The 19,568-nt window shown below is 38.5% G+C and overlaps 1 protein-coding gene across 6 annotated transcripts; it reads right to left on the reverse strand.

The window, feature by feature from the left end:
* Nucleotides 1-11,549: 11,549 nt before the first annotated feature.
* LOC118485581 lies at nucleotides 11,550-13,466 on the reverse strand. Of its 6 annotated transcripts, none has more exons than XR_004876806.1 (4): nucleotides 13,328-13,460; nucleotides 12,911-13,079; nucleotides 12,334-12,387; nucleotides 11,550-11,922 (listed from the first exon to the last, which is right to left on the reverse strand). XR_004876806.1 is itself a non-coding variant. In XM_035981823.1 (4 exons), exons 1-4 carry the CDS (start codon nucleotides 13,210-13,212, stop codon nucleotides 11,808-11,810), a joined length of 333 nt encoding a protein of 110 aa, XP_035837716.1. In that variant the 5' UTR covers nucleotides 13,213-13,308; the 3' UTR covers nucleotides 11,550-11,807. The 6 variants fall into 6 exon arrangements, 3 of the variants coding, with proteins under 3 accessions (XP_035837716.1, XP_035837718.1, XP_035837717.1); XM_035981823.1 differs by lacking the exon at nucleotides 13,328-13,460 and adding an exon at nucleotides 13,085-13,308 and having other exon boundaries at nucleotides 11,550-11,886; nucleotides 12,911-12,982; XM_035981825.1 differs by lacking the exon at nucleotides 13,328-13,460 and adding an exon at nucleotides 13,085-13,308 and having other exon boundaries at nucleotides 11,550-11,904; nucleotides 12,911-12,982.
* Between the last annotated feature and the right edge of the window lie 6,102 nt (nucleotides 13,467-19,568).

Genomic DNA, 19,568 nt, shown 5'->3' on the forward strand with positions numbered 1-19,568 from the left:
ATCATTCTTAGACTACTATTTGTTAGTCATTTTGAACATGTCATCAAGCATTCAAACATAGTGGTTTACACATAGTGCCAAACTTCACAAATCATCCAAAAATCATGCATAATACTACTAACCAAGCATTTCTAGTTCAAACAACATACATAAATCTCATGCACATAGTAACAACACTAACCGGTTGTGAAGAAGAAGAATGAGCCGAAAACAAGGAAAAAGGAACCGAGAAGATGGAGTGTCCGAGTGATGATTTTGTCCGAGATTCTTGTCCGAGATTCTTGAGCTTGAACCGAAAGTTGGAAGAGATGGAATGTTGTTTGTTTGGGGTTTCTAGTTGAGAGAAAATAGGAGAAGTGTGGGTGTGTGTAAAATGAAGCAAGTGGGGAAAAGTGGGATTATATAACAAGGTTCAACATAGGCTAAGGGTTTCGGCCCAACCCGGTTACGGCCCAAAGGCCCACTCGAGACCAAGCGGCCCACTCGCAACCGAGTGGTTGCGAGTCGTGGTCTCGGCTCTCATATATTTATATATAATACACATACACAACACATATCATGCACAAAGGTCACGTTTTCATTTAATAATAATCATATATACACAAAATATTACAAGGTGTTCGTTCGGAAAAACCCAGAGTGTCACATTATCCCCAAGTTTTAAGAACTTTCGTCCCGAAAGTTAAGGCAGCCACTGCCAAGCTAGCGTGTTTCAACGGGGTGTCACATCATCCCCCTGTTAGTTTGGAATTTCGTCCCGAAATTCGGTTGTAGCTTCAGCGCTGGGGTTTTCATTTGGGAACAACTGGGGATACTTGGACTTCATCTGGTCTTCCCGCTCCCAGGTAAACTCTGGGCCGCGTCGTGAGTTCCAACGAACTCGCACGAGAGGTATCTGGCTACGTTTGAGGGTTTTGATCTCTCGATCCGTGATCTCAATCGGTTCCTCAGTAAAGTGTAGCTGTTCATCAATAGTGAGTTCCTTGAAAGGAATTATGAGCGTTTCATCTGACAGGCACTTCTTCAGATTAGACACGTGAAAAACGTTGTGCACTGCACTCAGCTCTGCAGGCAGGTTCAATCTATAAGCAACCTTACCGATTTTCTCGGTAATTTCGAATGGTCCAACATACCGTGGATTCAGCTTGCCCCGTTTACCGAAACGAACCACACCCTTCCAGGGTGAGACTTTAAGTAGAACCCGGTCCCCGACCTGGAATTCTAACGGTCTCCTACGCTTGTCAGCGTAGCTTTTCTGACGGTCACGAGCTGCCGCCATGCGTTGTCTTATCTGAGAAATCTTTTCTGTTGTGTCTACCACCAGTTCTGGGCCTGTGAGTTGACTATCACCGACTTCCGCCCAGCAGAGAGGTGATCGGCATTTACGACCGTACAATGCCTCAAAAGGTGCCGCCTGAATGCTAGTGTGGTAGCTGTTATTGTAGGAGAATTCCACCAGCGGTAGATGCTTCTCCCAGTTCTTGCCAAAATCGATCACACATGCTCTAAGCATGTCTTCCAGGGTTTGGATGGTGCGTTCAGACTGCCCATCCGTTTGCGGGTGATAAGCGGTGCTCATGTCCAAACGTGAGCCAAAGGATTTGTGCATAGCTTGCCACAACTCGGAAGTGAAACGAGCGTCTCGGTCGGAAATAATAGAAGTTGGCACCCCGTGCCTGGAGACTACTTCCTTCAAATAGATTTCTGCCAAGGTAGAAAACTTGTCTGTTTCCTTAATAGCCAGAAAGTGTGCAGACTTAGTCAATCGATCTACTATCACCCAAATAGTGTCATTCCCGCGTTGAGATCTAGGTAGTCCTGTAACAAAATCCATGGAAATTTGCTCCCATTTCCATTTCGGGATTTCGGGTTGCTGGAGTAGGCCTGCTGGTTTCTGATACTCGATCTTGACTCTTGCGCAGGTCAAACATTTGCCAACGTAAGCTGCTATGTGGGCCTTCATGCCAGGCCACCAGTAAGTGGTCCTTAAGTCGTGGTACATCTTATCTGCACCAGGATGTACTGAATAACGGGACTTATGGGCTTCGTCCATCACAAGCTCTCGTAGATCTCCGTAGAGTGGGACCCAAATGCGCCCTGCCACATAGTAGGCGCCGTCTTCTTTTTGTTCTAGTTGCTGCCTCGATCCTCGCAGGGACTCAGCCCTGATGTTTTCCGGTTTCAGAGCTTCAATCTGGGCATTTCGAATCTGGGTAGGGAGGTTAGACTGGATGGTAAGTTGTAATGCTCGCACGCGCTTTGGTATAGTGTCTTTCCGGCTGAGGGCGTCTGCCACAACATTGGCCTTGCCCGGATGATACTTTATGGCGCATTCGTAATCATTCAGAAGTTCGACCCATCGACGTTGTCGCATGTTTAATTCCTTTTGCTTGAAGATATGCTCGAGACTCCTGTGATCGGTGTAAATGGTGCACTTGGTACCGTACAGGTAGTGTCTCCATATCTTAAGCGCAAAGATCACTGCTCCCAGCTCCAGATCGTGCGTTGTGTAGTTCCTTTCGTGCGTCTTAAGTTGTCGAGAGGCGTAAGCAATAACTTTCTCGCGTTGCATTAACACGCAACCGAGCCCATGAATAGATGCATCGCAATAAACTACGAAGTCGTCAGTGCCTTCAGGCAACGAGAGAATAGGAGCACTACAGAGGTTATCCTTAAGCCTCTGAAAAGCAGATTCCTGTGCTTCATTCCACTTGTAGGTGACGCCTTTCTGAGTGAGCGTAGTGAGGGGTTGTGCAATCTTTGAGAATCCCTGAATGAATCTGCGGTAGTAAACTGCCAATCCCAAGAATTGGCGAACTTCAGTGGGAGTCTTAGGGGTAGGCCAATTCTTTATAGAGTCGATCTTTGCAGGGTCGACGTGGATTCCATCTTTGTTAACCACGTGTCCAAGGAAATGGACTTCTCGAAGCCAGAAGTCGCATTTCGAGAACTTGGCATACAGTTGCTCGTTGCGAAGGAGTTCGAGGATAAGGCGTAGGTGTTGCTCATGCTCTTCCTGACTTTTCGAGTAGATCAGGATGTCGTCTATAAACACGATCACAAACTTGTCGAGGTAGGGTTTGCATACTCGGTTCATGAGATCCATGAACACTGCGGGCGCGTTGGTCATTCCAAAGGGCATAACGAGGAATTCATAATGACCATAACGAGTTCTGAATGCAGTTTTGGAGATGTCTTCATTACGGACCCTTAACTGATGGTAGCCTGATCGCAGGTCAATCTTAGAGTAGTAGCTCGATCCTTGCAGTTGATCAAACAAATCGTCGATTCGCGGGAGAGGGTAACGATTCTTGATGGTAACCTTGTTCAGCTCACGATAGTCGATGCACATTCGGAACGTGCCATCCTTCTTCTTAACAAAGAGTACCGGTGCTCCCCAGGGTGATGAACTAGGGCGAATAAACCCTTTGTCCAATAGTTCCTGTAGTTGAGTAGAGAGTTCCTTCAATTCTGCGGGGGCTAGACGGTAAGGTGCACGAGCTATAGGCGCTGCTCCGGGAGCTAGCTCGATTTGGAATTCGACCTGACGGTGGGGAGGGAGTCCAGGTAGTTCTTCAGGAAATACCTCAGGGTAGTCACGTACTACCGGAAAATCTTCAATCCTCTTTTCCTTTTCCATCGTGTTGGTGACAAGTGCTAAGATAGCGGTGTGCCCTTTTCGTAAACACTTCTGGGCCTTCAAGAAAGAGATAACGCCGGAGATTTCTCCACCTTTGCCACCTTGTACAATGAGGGGTTTGCCAGAACGGCGGGGAATACGAACTGCTTTCTCTTGACAAAGGATTTCAGCGCGATGCTTGGATAGCCAATCCATACCAATAACGACGTCGAAGCTTCCAAGAGTAACAGGGAAAAGATCGATACTAAATGTCTGACCAGACAACTCTAGTTTGCAGCCTTTGACCACATGTGAGGCCTCGATGTTTCTACCATTAGCTAACTCGACGATATGAGGAGAACTTAGCAACGAAAGCGGACGCTTAAGCTTCTTACTAATACGTAGGGATACATAACTAGCATCGGCACCGGAATCAAATAACACAGAAACATAACGATCATCGAGTAGGAACTTACCCGCCACGACATTGGGGTCATTCCTTGCTTCACCAGCTCCAATCACGAAAGCCCTTCCTCTAGCACCATTCCCAGCATTGTCGTTTTGATTGTTGTTCCCAGCTCCCTGATTATTGTTGCGGTTCTGATTCAGTTCAGGGCAATCCTTCTTAAAGTGCCCTGTTGCCCCACATTTAAAACATGCTCGGTCGTTTCCCTGCTGCTGTTGCTGTTGAGGTTGTTGCTGATTCTGTCTTGCTGGGAACTGGCTTCTACAATCCTTGGCTTCGTGCCCCATCTTGTGGCATCGCTGACACTGGCCCTTGTTACATGCCCCATTATGGTGTCTGTTACACTTGTTGCACTTTGGGTAGCTTCCCCGGTAGCCACCCTGTTGCTGAGTGCCTTTGTTGTTTTCAGTTTTCCTTTGCTGCGCTGGGGCCTGAGTGGGGTTAGCATCCTTGCTTTGACTTCCTTCCCACTTACGCTTGTTGTCATTAGAAGTTCCGACAGTAGCACTGATCCTTTTGGGCAACCTGCCCTCTTCTACAGCCTGATCAGTGAGTTTGTGAGCAAGTCGAACAATCGGCTGAATGGTAGTGTGGTTGGCTGAAGTTACATGGCTTCGAATTTCTGGAGCCAAACCCTTGATGTACAGTTCGATTCTTCGATACATGGGTCGAGACATGTTTGGGCAAAGAGCAGCATAATCATTGGACAATTTGGTGTAGGTCTCAATCTCTGACCCAACCATCTTAAGCGCATAGTACTCATTCTCAAGCTTGTGGATGTCATCCCGGTGACAGTATTCCTCCTTAATCATGTCCTTGAAATCCTCCCACGCAGTAGCATTAGCAGTTTCCAAACCAAACATCTGAATTTGCGCCTTCCACCAAGAAAGCGCGTTTCCTTCAAGCGTAGCAGTAGCAAACTTCACCCAGTTCGCAGGGGGACACTCACAGACAGCAAAGACAGCTTCAACTTTCTCAATCCAATGTAGAAGACCTATGGCACCCTCAGTGCCGTTGAAAGGGAGAGGCTTGCAATCCATGAAAGTTTTGAAAGTACATACTGGTGGTTGCGCAGGTGCATGCTGACCTGTTCGTGAGAAGCGAAGCGTATAGACTTAGAGGCGAAAAGACGATGTGACGGTAGGATCTAAACATCCTAAAACAACGAGCTTACCTATAGGGTGAGCTGCGAAAGCTGCAGCCACTGTGTTAAGCAGGTTAGTGAATTGAGCCTGAGTCATGTTAATGTTTCCTCTTCCACGTCCACTCATTGTCTTCATAACAGAAAACACAGTATGAGTGTGATGTAGCGAGAATGAGATAGAAGAGAGAGGTGTATCTATCTAACTAGGCACACTAGTACGTATAGCAAAACAGGAAACTTAAAGTAAGCAAACAAGTAAACACCGGTCCGAGCTATGAGGTCAAATGTGTTGAGCCTTGCACTTGGAGTGTAGTGTCGTCACGAGTCACAGGTTATAGTCTGGTTTTCTCCAAAAAGATTTTTCCCTTTTTAAAACCAAGTTCACTATAACCAATGGCTCTGATACCAATCTGTCACAACCCCCAAAATCCACCTGCGGATAACACCCGCTTCGAGGGCGTGACTGACCAGGATCCAGCCACCAATTATACTGAATAATTAAGTTGATAACAAAAGTAATACTTACTAACCATAGGATTAGCAAATATCAAGTTCAGAGTTTAAGGTCTCAAGTTTAAACAGTAATAAGTAGCGGAAGCATAAATAAAGTAGTAGTTAAACAAGTCCATGGTTCAAAATAAGGTAACACCCAATCACAAGGGTGGACAGACACTACTCGTTCCCAAGCAGCAAGCTCCTTCGTCACTGGTCACCTGCAAGCATGCAGTAAGGGGGTCAACAATAATGCTGAGTGAGTTCACTAGTTGTCCAGTTTTAATTACCAAAAACTTGTTTCACCAGTTAATTTATCCGTTTATACATGCCATGGGGAGCTACCCCAAAAGTTAGCGACTAAACTGTTTTTCCAATACCGAACACTAGGTAACCGTTGCGTTTCCGCAGGATGCCCCGATGTCAATGTTCTATCATCATTGACGGATGCCTGAGTACATTAGTTCACGACCGATCCCAAACCAGGGCACGGTGTGAGGCTGGTAAACCCCTAAATAGCGCTATCAACTAATAACCCGTTCGCCTGGCCCCGGCGACTAATCGGTATTATGTAGTAGGGACTTGAGTGATAGAGTTACGTTTAGTGCCGTTAGTTGCAATCCGTATAAACAATAATTAACCAATAGGTTTCCCAATACAAGGGAAAAGAAAAGTAAGTTTGTTCCCAGTAACTAGGGAAGGAATGTAAATGGTATCCCCTTTTACAAAGGGATAGGGTTGTTTTAGTCTCGTGTCCCAAACCACCGGGACGCATGCTTTTAAGTTGTGAACTCACCTTGGGTTGCTCGGTAGATTTAGGTTACTTGGTCAAACACGCTGGTCACCACGTCCTAACATGGTTACCGGTATAGGTCAGGTTCGGTATACAAGCATTCACGTAAAACACATACTGGCACGTAACATACATACCAATAAACAGTCGTGGGGTTATTGGGCCGGCCTAAACAATTAAGCAGTCAACAGCAACACATAATCCAGTCAACAGATAGCCCAAGTTAAACACATATTGGCCCAATAACCAAAATGGACAGCCCACTCGCAACCAGGCGGTCTCGAGTCGCAACCAGGAGGTTTCGGCTTGTCACGTTGTGGTTGCGAGTCGCAACCGCGTGGTCTCGAGTCATCACGCTGTGGTTGCGAGTCGCAACGGTCGTAGTCTCGAGTCGCAATCTTGTGGTTTCGAGTTGTCCTGCTATGGTTGCGAGTCGCAACCGTGTGGTTTCGAGTCGGAATGCTGTGGTTGCGAGTCGTAGAATGTCCCTTTCATGTACACGTGATGATGCAGACTAAGTCAGGTTAGTTGGTACAAGACATCAGTCCCCAAATCAGGAAACAACCAATAGGGTTTAACTAACAACTTACCCAAACTGTCTATCAACCAAATATGGATCAAATCACAAGGGTTTTCAAATACTCAACCATTATTCAACATGTTTATAACAAGTTCATCCATATTCAACATCCTAGGGTTTTTATGTCCAACATAACCATTCATTTTATGAACCAAAACTTACATATTTCATCAAGATCATTATGCAAGAACAAAGAAACATGCATTACATAGCCGAAATCTTAAGTTTAACATCATCATTTTGCAAGATCAATGAAGCATAGTGTGTTTAGCCATAATCATTCTTAGACTACTATTTGTTAGTCATTTTGAACATGTCATCAAGCATTCAAACATAGTGGTTTACACATAGTGCCAAACTTCACAAATCATCCAAAAATCATGCATAATACTACTAACCAAGCATTTCTAGTTCAAACAACATACATAAATCTCATGCACATAGTAACAACACTAACCGGTTGTGAAGAAGAAGAATGAGCCGAAAACAAGGAAAAAGGAACCGAGAAGATGGAGTGTCCGAGTGATGATTTTGTCCGAGATTCTTGTCCGAGATTCTTGAGCTTGAACCGAAAGTTGGAAGAGATGGAATGTTGTTTGTTTGGGGTTTCTAGTTGAGAGAAAATAGGAGAAGTGTGGGTGTGTGTAAAATGAAGCAAGTGGGGAAAAGTGGGATTATATAACAAGGTTCAACATAGGCTAAGGGTTTCGGCCCAACCCGGTTACGGCCCAAAGGCCCACTCGAGACCAAGCGGCCCACTCGCAACCGAGTGGTTGCGAGTCGTGGTCTCGGCTCTCATATATTTATATATAATACACATACACAACACATATCATGCACAAAGGTCACGTTTTCATTTAATAATAATCATATATACACAAAATATTACAAGGTGTTCGTTCGGAAAAACCCAGAGTGTCACAAAAACCTAAACCCCCCAAGCAAAATGCTAAAAACTAAACCATAAAGCTAAACCTCCAAAAAATCTAAAAACACACACACATGTTTTTTTTAAATAAAAATCGCTAGCTTTAGTCTAAAATTTTTTTAATATCTAAAAAACACACATTTTTTTAATTATTTTTTTAATAAAAATTGCTACTTTTCGTCAATATTTAAAATATTTTTTTTAGGCTAAAACTAGCGATTTTTATTAAAAAAATAAAACAAATAATTGTGTGTGTTTTAGATTTTTTTAGGTTTTTTAGGGGGTTTAGCTTTATGGTTTAGTTTTTAGCATTTAGCTTGGGGGGTGTTTTTTTAGGTTTTTGGAGAGTTTAGCTGTATGGTTTAGTTTTTAGCATTTAGCTCGTGGTTCTCACAATAAGATATATATATATATATATATATATATATATATATATATATATATATATATATATATATATATATATATATATATATATATATATATATATATATATAGTGTGAGGTTCATTGGGGAACACTAAAACAGTGGGGAACAGTGGGGAACCGACTCAAACGAACTCCGATTGGACTCATTCCAGTGGCGTTGGAACCGGCTCGTCAAACCCTAACTAGGATCTCTTAACCCTAAACCCTAAATATATTAGGGTTTGGCTTTTAGGGTTTAGCTTTAGGGTTTAGCTTTGGGGTTTAGTTTTAGGGTTTAGGGTTTAACTTTAGGGTTTAGGGTTTAGCTTTTAGGGTTTATAGTTTAGATTTTACGGTTTAGCTTAGGTTTTAGCCTTATTTTTTAGTTTTACGGTTTCGATTTTACGGTTAGCTTAGGTTTTAGCCTTATATATATATATATATATATATATAGGTGAAAGTTCAAATGAAACCATTAGTTATTGTGAAAACTCGAAAACTAATTAAAAAAGCCAAAAAAACGTACCAAATTTATTTATTTTTGCATACCAATTTTCGCCATTTTTATATATAAAAAAATATTTTCAAAAAAAAAAAAATTTGTAGTGCACATGTATAATACTACACATGTGTATTTGTACCACACATGTGTATTATTACACATGTGTACTATAAAGAATTTTTTTTAAAAAAAAAAGTTTTTTTATAAAAAAAACCTACGATTTTTATAAAAAATTTGAAAAAAAAATTTGTGTGTTTTTTAGGCTTTTTTTAGTAAGTTTTCGAGTTTTCACAATAAAAGTGGTTTTCATTTGAACCATCCCCTATATATATATATATATATATATATATATATATATATATATATATATATATATATATATATATATAGGATTGGGTTGTTTACAGAACCTCAATTTTTGTGAGAACTGTAAGAACCAATATGGACCATTCATTTTATTTAATCTTAGAAAATAAAAAAATAAATACAAAAGGGTGTAATTGTAATTTGATAATTAGTTTCTCTCTCTAGTTAGTTAACTAATTAGTTATAATTTTCTTCTCTCTCTAGTTTATTAGTTAATTATTATTTTTTAATACTCTCTAAATTTTATAGATTTAATCAAATGTTAAGGATATTGCGTATCGCTCGTTCATTACTCCAAACCGATTCTCATCTTATATATATATATATATATATATATATATATATACTAGGTTAATGCCCGCGTAATACGCGGGCTTCAACCAAAACCATATTATTTACTTTGAAATGAAATGTTCTGTACAAATACATACATTGGAAGAAAAAACAGAAAGCTATTCAAATGCCGGAAAAAACTTCCTTGTAGACTACATTTGTTGTTTTACTTGTTACATTTCCATCTTTGTCTGAAAAAAGGATGTTACCTTCTGTTGCCATTTTGACTACTATTCAAATGCCGGAAAAAACCATATGGAAGAATAAGACGGGTCTTTTTGTCTGACCCGTAACCGATATCAACCTTTAAATAACATTGCAAATATATTTCTAACCATATGGAACAAAACACAATATGTCAGCCGTGTGGTCAACCCTTAAATAACATTGTAAATGCATAGACGACATAATCATATAAATAAGAAAAGAAAAAAGTACCTTGACACATATTTTCCAGTAACTTTGTGGCCTCTTGAATTCCTTGACCCGCTTCTTAATGATTTTTTTATCAAGCTTAGGCACTCTCTCCTAATTACTACAAAACAAACCAAAAAAGTTTATTTACTACTACTACTGCTACTGCTACTGCTACTGCTGCTGCTGCTGCTGAACTAGGTACTCTCTCCTAATTACTACAAAACAAACCAAAAAAACTTGGAATTGTTTACAAAAGATGGTAAAAGGGAATTTCTTTTAAAGCATACCATCGCACCTATGCTAGATGAATTAGGCATGACCAGGCTAATGTGCTCTTCTAGTGCTTTTAAGCTTTTCACACCCAAAAGAAATAACAATATTGTTCCTCCCATCCACCAAACTAACAACATCTGTGAAGAACTGGACCATGAGAGAACGTAAATGGAAAGATTCATGACAACCATTTATATCCATGATGTTTGAATTTATGCAAAAAAGATACATAAATAAACTACATTTAAACTAAAGAATACCCAACCTGTTAAAAACCAGCATCAAATCCTTCAATAAAATTACTATTTCTTCATCCGTAACCTCTTTCATGTAGTTCCAATTAAAAAAAAATAGGAAAGGCTAAAATTATAAGAAATTAGTTAATATCGAAGAACAAATTTGTTTGTTTTTTCAGGGTGTTCGGGTTTTGCCGAGTCGGATTCGGTCTAACCGTATTTGTGCGTGTGTATGAGTATGCGTGTGTGTGTTATCTTGCATATATTTATGCACGTTTAAAAATAACTATAGAAATATACTTACTTAAGGAAATTGGTTTTGATACACATCGAAGTGGAGTTAAGCATTCATGCTCCAACCATTTTGCTTGCTTTGCTAGTTTCCTTTATAGCTGACACACATAAGAAACATGTATAATAAGTTTATACCCTAAGTACAATATTACTAACCGAAAAACGCCATCAACTTCAACCGCGCTAATGAATAAACGATTGAAAATCTCTGTTGCTCTTTAAATTCTAAACATATTTTTCTTTAAATTCCTCACATCAACAGCTAACCAAATTGCATCCAACAAATTTTGAATATCTACATGTAGAAGTAGAAGTAGAAGTAGAAGTAGAAGCAATGAATGTTAAAAAATATTTTTTTTTATATTTTTAAAATGATATAATCAATTTCATACCTTTGCTCAACTGAGAAACAAAAAGAGCTTGACTCTAGATCCACAATAACCCAGTTCAAGATATGGAAAGACAATATAATCATAATCCAAATCACCTTTTGATATGAAGTTGATCTAAGAATTAGCCAAAACAGGTTATCTTAACCCTTGTGTTATTCTGTACTAAAAAGCTGGCTACCAAAAACAAAAATCAGAAAAAATAGTTTCTAATGAAACTAGCCATATATTAGAGCACGTTTTATGACTACGCCTCAATCGTTGCATACCTTTAGCACCTTTAGAGCTTGATGGATTTAAACCTTTTTGTGAACTTTGAGCTTTGTTAACCAAGAAACAACCAGCAGCAGCATAAGATGAATTTAAAGATATAGCTCATAGCTAGAGATGGCAAAACGGGAAGGTCAGTCGGGTCGGGTAACATGCCCAAATGTGTCTAGTCAAAACGGGTAACCTTTTGCCCATATCACCATTTCGACCCGTTTAATAGTTCAAGTATAGCAAAAAAAAAAAACATAATACCAAAATGCAGAGACTTGAGACAAAATATTGGAAAAATGAACAAAACTTACCAAAACTTTCCATCCATTATCTTTTTCACTCGATTGACTTTTTCTTTCTCATTTGACTTTTTCTTCTTGACATCACTAACATCGGCACATCATCTATTTCAACATTTTACTCTATTTTAACATCAAAATGCAGAACTTTAAACTTTAATATAAAGAACAGTCCAAAAAACGTTTTATGTTATTCGATATTTTATATTAACCTATGTTCAGCAACTATGTATTTGTCATGAGCTTACAATGAAGGAACACATTACATAGTACTATAGTAGTGGTCCTCTGGATCTATATGGATCCAACGAAACACATAAAATTCTCTTAGATAAATTTAAAACCTCAAAATTTCTTGCCAAAAGGAAAACGAAAAAGTAAAAAAAAAAAAAAATCAAATGTGAGAAAACTGAAACTCTGGTTCAAGTTGCTGGAATATCCGGAAAGTGCTCATATTTAACACAATACTGTTCCGAACAGTTACAAATAAACATGCCAAAACTCAAAATCAAATAAATTGCATGATGTGCTCACCTTTGTCTTGCGAATTTTTGCCTTCTTATTTGATTGTTCCAGTCCGTTGCTTCCCTATGCTCAATATACACATACCCTAGTAAGCTTAGTTTATCATGCCCCTTCAATATTAAATTGTAAATTAATGTAATCACATTCCAAGATGTTTTCATGGTATTTCATATACATATCTTCAAAACCTAATGCATATGATTAGTTCCACAAATCATACCTTTTACAATAATCATGGTTGTTTCATTGGAGAATTTAATCAAACAACTTATTTGCATAAAATTTAAGAACCATTATTAAATGTGAATCTTTTTCAATAAACCTAATCTTTCCAATTCATTCACATCATATCATGAAAATATCAATAATGATCCATACGTGTATCTATTAAAAATAATGTCACAACTTTTTTTTTTTCATTACATTTGCTAAAACTAATTGGGTTTCTTAATCCCGAGTAAATAATTTCTTGAATCCCCTGGAACATCAGGTATAACTAATTATTCATGCATTTAGGAACAAATACTCCACTCAACTATGTAATATCATAAAAATTCTTTTTGACCAGTTAATGAAGAGGGTATACCTGCAAACTTCAAGCAAAACCCTAAATAACATCCAGATCCAGCCGTCACCCAAGCACACCTTCATTCTTCTTCTGCGTTCAAATAAAAAAACACCACCAACAAAAAAAAACCCTACCTTGATTAAAAAATGCTGAATCATAGTGTGACAAAGATGAAACCGAATCAGACCTAACCTAATCAAACAAAACCGATCCATCGAATTAGATTGTTTGTCACAAAAGATGAGATAAAACCCAAAACAATGCTTCAAGCACAAAAAACTTCGATTAACACTCAGATTAGATGTAACCAAACGAATCATGGATGAATGATAGAAGAATCATAAGAAATTGAATGAAATCATCGATGAAAAATATAAGAAATCATTGATGATTCATTCAATCAATCATAAAAGAAGAAGATCAAGGAATCATTACCGTCTATGTTCACTATTGAGTATTGAAAATTGATTAAACGTTGTTGCACAGGGTCGATTGAACTCCTGAGTAGCCGATTCGGTGATTAGGGTTTTGAATGAGGAAAGGAACGATGATTGAAAGATTGAGAGAGAGAGAGTAATTGTTAGTGCATCCGCCTGTCGCCTACGTCTTGTATCGAGTCTTGTGTTGAATAGGCTAGATCAGGGCTCAGAATCCTAGAAACTGTAATTGGAGGTGATTCCGCTCCAAATGGCATTTTGTCATTTGGAGCGAAACCCCTTATTAATCTGATTCCACTCGTATAGGTTTAGTCTGATTCCGCCCGAAATAGTTATAGTCTGATTTCGCTCATATGTACTTAGAAGCTGATTTCGCCCGAAATGTAAACATGTGATTCCGCTCGTATCTATTGGAGCGGAATCAGGACACCTATATATAGTGTCTTAGGAGCGAAATCAGATAGAGTTCTAGGTCATTGTCTTCCAGTAAGCCACGAAGTGCTGCCGAAGTGTTGTCAGAGCTTGTAATCGATTCAGTGATCAATAAAACAACAGTTTAAAGTGAATACGGCTGAGATTGCACCAAAACATTAGTTTCCGCCTCTTGTTTTGGATAAGAAATCTTTTGATCGACTCTTTCAGGGCCGAAAACGATCCTACAAGTGGTATCAGAGCTCAGGAGGAAGAGTTCTTGCCATTTCGGCTGTGTTTTCTGATTTTCTACACCTTCTTCTTAAAATTCGAAAATTTTTCACGATAAAACCAGCTCAATTTCACACACATCAAGCGTAATCATGTTTTGTTAAACCCTTGAAAATTTCAAAGCTAAAATCGATCTAAAAATTGAATTTTACTTAATTCCGCTTGAAAACATGTTCGAGATGATGATGTCATTTTGATTCCGCTCGAAATTGAGGTGTGATTTCGCTCCATACCGAGGTTCCGTTCCAAAGTTTTAGTCTAATTCCGCTCCAGCTGACCATGATCTAATTCCGCTCCTAAGTTCAAAGTTAATTCCGCTCCTGTTGACCATCAAATCTAATTCTGCTCCAAGATAGTTTCTGATTTCACTCCAAAATCAGAATTGTGATTCCGCTCAAACGCTTCTGTCTGATTTCGCTCGAATCAACATTGTTTGTTGATTCCGCTTGACTGGTATTTGGGATTCCGCTCCAAACCTAATTTCGCCTGAACTTGAAAATTGTGAACTTTTGGACAATTGAACAATGGACAACGAATTTTACAATGCCTTTGCTAGTCCGATTACAATCACTCAGAATGCTTTGCTTGAAAATGAAACCGGGACATCTCAGAAACCGCCTAATTGATGATTACAATGTATGGTCCGAACGGTTTGGAAATTGGGTTGAAGCTTATCACTTGGATGCGTGGGAACACACTGAAGAACCATATGTTAGACCCACAATGAATGGTATTCAGCAAACAATTAGAGAATGAGTACTGATGAGAAAAAGAAATATAGAGATGAGAAATTGATGGTGAGTCTGCTTCAGTAAGCAATCAAAGAGGACATTTTGATTTTGCTTCAACATGATGGAACTGCTTATTCGATCTGGACCGAATTGGAAGCAAAATTTGTAGAAAACGATGATATGCTTAAAAACAAAATGTCGCTCATGAAGAAAGAATTTGATTTATTTCGTGGTTTGAAATCTGAAAACACCAAGCAAATTATTGAAAGATATTGTAACTTGGTGAGAAATATGTCAAAACTTGGAATTAAAAAAGATACTGATGAATTGATTGAAAAACTTGCAGATGCGCTACCACATGAAATATGGGGAACTTTTCTGATGATGCTGAGAAACAACAGAAAAGAATATAAAAAGCTAACACTGGGAGAGTTCATCAAACATCTGGAAGCCCAAGAGATGGAGCAGCGAAAGATTGCCAGGATGAAGAACTACGATGGAGAACAAGATATCAGTCTGTATTTCAAGAGTGGTGTTAGTGAAAAGACAATTTTTTCTCCAAAAGTTGAAACAGCTTACAATGCAAAAGATTCTTCTGAAAAACCATCTCAGGGATCAAGCAGTATAACAAGATTCTCTTCATTTCCGACATATGATCCACAGTTCACTACAACAAAGAGTGGCAAAGTTCTTCAATGCAACATTGCTTTAAAGCTGGAAAATGATCAGAACTAGAACTATACTGAAGAAATTGCTAAAAGCCACATGTTTTTTGGGTAAAGGGTTACCCCGATGAAATTTATAAATGAACCAAATAAGTACAAGGATGTGTCAAAGCAACACATCAACTAGACTTGGCATACCAAGACTAGGACAACAACCAAAGAAACCAATCAAACAAAAAACAACCCAGACTAATCGTTAACTAGCAAACTACACAACCACGACCCAAAAAACAAACCTAGGCCGAAAATAAACAAAAAACATAAAGACAACTAGCCCGGATCTGCTACATCATCCTTGCTATCGTCTATCTTCCAGATTCTGAATATCCTCCGCCTAGCAGAATCCACTCGGAACTTGAAACCCATGAGCCAAAGCCGAGCCGAATTTTTGATCTTGTCAGCCACTTGTAACTCTGTCAATGGATTAGAACTAAAAGCCACATGTCTTTGTTAGTGACCGTGCTTGAATCCTACGGAGGCTTAGTTGCAGGTAGGATCGGTAATCCAATGCTCACGAAAGAGGATTACGATCAAATCGATGCCGAGGAAATGGAATTAATGGATATTAAATGGTGCATGGCTAGTGTGTTGAGACGTGCTGAGAAATTTAAACAAATTACGGGTAGAGATGATTTTCGCGAGGCTCATGTTTCAACTTTAGGTTTTGATAAGTCTAAAGTTACTTGTTTTCGTTGCAGGGAAAATGGGCATTTCAAGAGGGAGTGCACAAATCGAGAAGCGAGTGGAGCTTAAAACCCTTTCGGAAACAACGATTACCACAAAAAGGTGATTTATCATCAAGTCACACCACAGTCGTATCAACAACAACAGGCACAACATCAAGCACAAACTACTCATGGTAGAATGGAGATTAAAGATTCAAAGAAAGCTTGTGTGGGAAAGGATGGTGGTTTCAGTTGGGATAATTACATTCCAACAAACAGTAAAGTATGTCTAGCAGATCAAGAAGATGAAAAGTTGGCTGAAGGTTTTAGTTGGGACAATTTCTGCCCAGATCAAATGTTAAAGCCTTTATTGCTAATGCTTATGATCTGAAATGGGCTGAAAAATGCAGAAAAGTCAGGGAAGCCGCAGAAGAAAAGCGGAGAAAGATTGAAGAAGAGGAAGAAGAAGAAGAAAGGCTAAAAGCTGAAGCAGAAGCTGAGAGAAAGAGAAGAAATGAGTTTTTTCAATCAAACAGAACAGTCAAAGACGTTCCAGAGTTTGAAATCAAAGTTGATACTGAAGCAGTCAAAGTTCCTGAAAAGTGCTTAAATTGTGATTCTTTGATCAAGCAAAACAATGAACTGTTGCATAACATTAACAGATTGAAAGAATCATATGATACAATGAACAGAGAGATCAACAAGTACACTGAGTCGAATTGTGAACAAGCTGTTGCAATGAATACGCTCAAAGGAGCTTACTTAAGACAGCTTGATGATGTCAATTTTTACATAAAGAAGTGTGCTGATCTGGAGTTGAAGCTGGCAACACAGAGAATAGAAACTGAGAGAGTTAAAAATCTATTGGATAGTTACTCATGTTCTACTTTTGTTGTTGACAGGATCTATCCGATTGTTGAGAGCTTGAAGACATTTGAAGAAGTAAAGACTTCAGAAGAAAAGAAATCCGTGACAAAAGATGAAGATGAAGTGAAAATTTCTGGTAAGAAACCAAGTGTGGTCTACAATAGATGTCCGCCCCCGGTCGAAAATGGATATTCGCCTCGAAATCCAAATTCCGAAAGAGTCAAAAAGGCAATTAACTTACAATGGGAATCTGGGCCATCAGATAACTTGCCAGAAAATATTGATGTCACGTACACGTCGTCAGACACTGATCATGAGTCAAAGTTGATAAAAAGTGTGGTTGATCAGGTGTTAGATAAAGATGACAGTGAGGAGTCAAAAATGGAGTCTAAACCCGAGTCAAAGTCTGAGTCCGATACGTCAAAGCCAACAATCAAAAAGGACAAACGGGTTTATGATAAGAAAATTTTGTTATCAAAATCTAATTTGGATGATGAACCAATCAAAGTTGCATATACTTTGAAAGATTCTGACAAATTATATTCTGATGAAACCTTTCCAATAAGAAGTGTTAGAATTGAAATGATTACCAAGGTTTTCAAAATCACAGAAATTAATATTTCTGAAATAAAAGATTTAAATCTTTCTGGAAAACCTAAACAATACACTTCAAGAGACCGACAAAGAATTAACAAGAAAATGGGTTACAATTGTGGTTATAGTTTCCAAAAGAAACCAAACCATAATCGTAATTTCAAAAAGAAAGGTCTTGGATTTAATCAAACGAAAAACTATAAAAATAAAAAAAATTATAAACCAAAAACTGTATTTGTTTCAGGAAAAACTTCAGAAGCTGAGAAGGAGCAAGCATTCAGGAAGCAAACAAATCAGGAATTCCTTGCCAAGAAGCAAGAAGTAGTGGAAAAGAATGCTGTTCAGAAAAAGACAGAAACAAGAACCTGTTTTCAGTGCAAAACTGCTGGTCATATTGCTAGGAACTGTCCCAAAGCATTCAAACCAAAACAGGAAGTTTTTCAAAAACTGAAAGAGAAAGTTGTTGAGAAAACTGAACTGACAACCAAAACATTTACAGGCTTTGAAAATTCAACCTTTGAGGTGGGAGAATGTTCAAAGAATGTTTTAAAAAGAAAAGAAAATGTGAAAAAATCAAAAATGGGTTGTTAAGGGTTCAGGAAACAGTTCTGGTGATGAATCTGGTTCCACAAAATCAGAGGAGCCACGTGTTGAGAAAAATGAGAAATCAGTTTTGACAATGGATGATGAGAATTTTCCACCACTGAATGCTAAAAATTTGAAATCTAAAATCGGGAAAGTGGATATTTCAAATCAATTTTATTCTGACAAGAAGAAATTTGATGTTGAAAAGACTTTCAACGGAAATGTGAAACAAATTTTTGGCAAAATGGTCAATGGTAAGGCTAAAAGTGTCAAAGAATTTTATGCTGCCAAAAGAAGTGTTCACAAGTTTGTTGAAAGCAATGATGAAGAAGAGATTGTTACACCCAAGGCTGGTCAGGCTTGGGTGGACATATTCTTCAAAGAATAGAAACCTGACTTGTCGGAGCTCCCAAGTTGGTAATCGCGGAGCATGAATCGGCATCATTCTAAATTGTTTTTGAAAATTTGTTTTGAGAAATGTGAATTGCCGGAACTCCCAGGTTGGTAAGTGTGGAGTATGAATCGGCACCTTGAGAATTCAACCAACAGATAATAATTGATTGAAAAGGTTTGTGGCAAGTGTTTTGGTTTTTGATTCTACAAGTGGTTAATCAAGGTCTTTAAGTTGAACTTGATTTAACTATCATTCAAAAGATTGGTGAACAATGTGATGAAATGACCCATAACCTACAAGTGGTTGATAAACAAACTTATTTTCCGGAAAAACCATTCTGATTAAAACAAACTTAAGTGTTTTGAAATCTTAATGGGAAAATAGTTTGTTGTGAGGGAGAGTTCTGATTGTTTAAGCCAAGTGGATGGAGATTTGAGGCAATTGGATATCAGTTGTTATGTTCTGTATAGTTTGTTTTCAAATTTCATTAAATGTTTTTGAATTTTAGGGGGAGTAAGAAATTTTCAGAAAATCCAAAAACATTAGAAAATTCGAAAAAGCCAAAAACACGATAAAATGAAAAATGAGTTTTTGTTGCATAAAAGAGGAAATGATAGTACATCAGTGGACTATCACAACACGCTAAAGAAATGTAAAGTCAAAATGTGATAAACAATCTCACTATGGATGTGTCAGTAGGTTTTTACACATTTAGTAAATTGTGACGAGATATAAACCTAAAAATTCAAACTTGCTTATTCTGTGGGTAACAACTTCTTGGATATATAGGTAACCCCTGAATTCTTGTTTGAAAGGTCCCTTATTATGAGATACTAGGTCTTTATGCTCAGTGATATCTGGGGTATTATTCCGGGACTTCTGCTGTATGGAAATACTGACCTAGTCCCTGTATAATACTTTCTGCAAATTGTTTGAAACATAGCAAAAGCCCTCAGCAAAAATGATTAAACAATAA

This window comes from Helianthus annuus, chromosome 13 (genome assembly GCF_002127325.2).
Source record: "Helianthus annuus cultivar XRQ/B chromosome 13, HanXRQr2.0-SUNRISE, whole genome shotgun sequence".
Classification (NCBI taxonomy): Eukaryota; Viridiplantae; Streptophyta; class Magnoliopsida; order Asterales; family Asteraceae; genus Helianthus; species Helianthus annuus.

Bases quoted from the DNA above. Each gene is read 5' to 3' on its own strand.
- LOC118485581 (XM_035981823.1), bottom strand. From the start codon at position 13,212: ATGATTCGTTTGGTTACATCTAATCTGAGTGTTAATCGAAGTTTTTTG. The intron at 12,983-13,084 runs GTTAGGTCTGAT...ATTTGAACGCAG, and splicing joins GATCGGTTTTGTTTGATTAG to AAGAAGAATGAAGGTGTGCT. The intron at 11,887-12,333 runs GTGAGCACATCA...TGCCGATGTTAG, and splicing joins CAAAAATTCGCAAGACAAAG to TGATGTCAAGAAGAAAAAGT.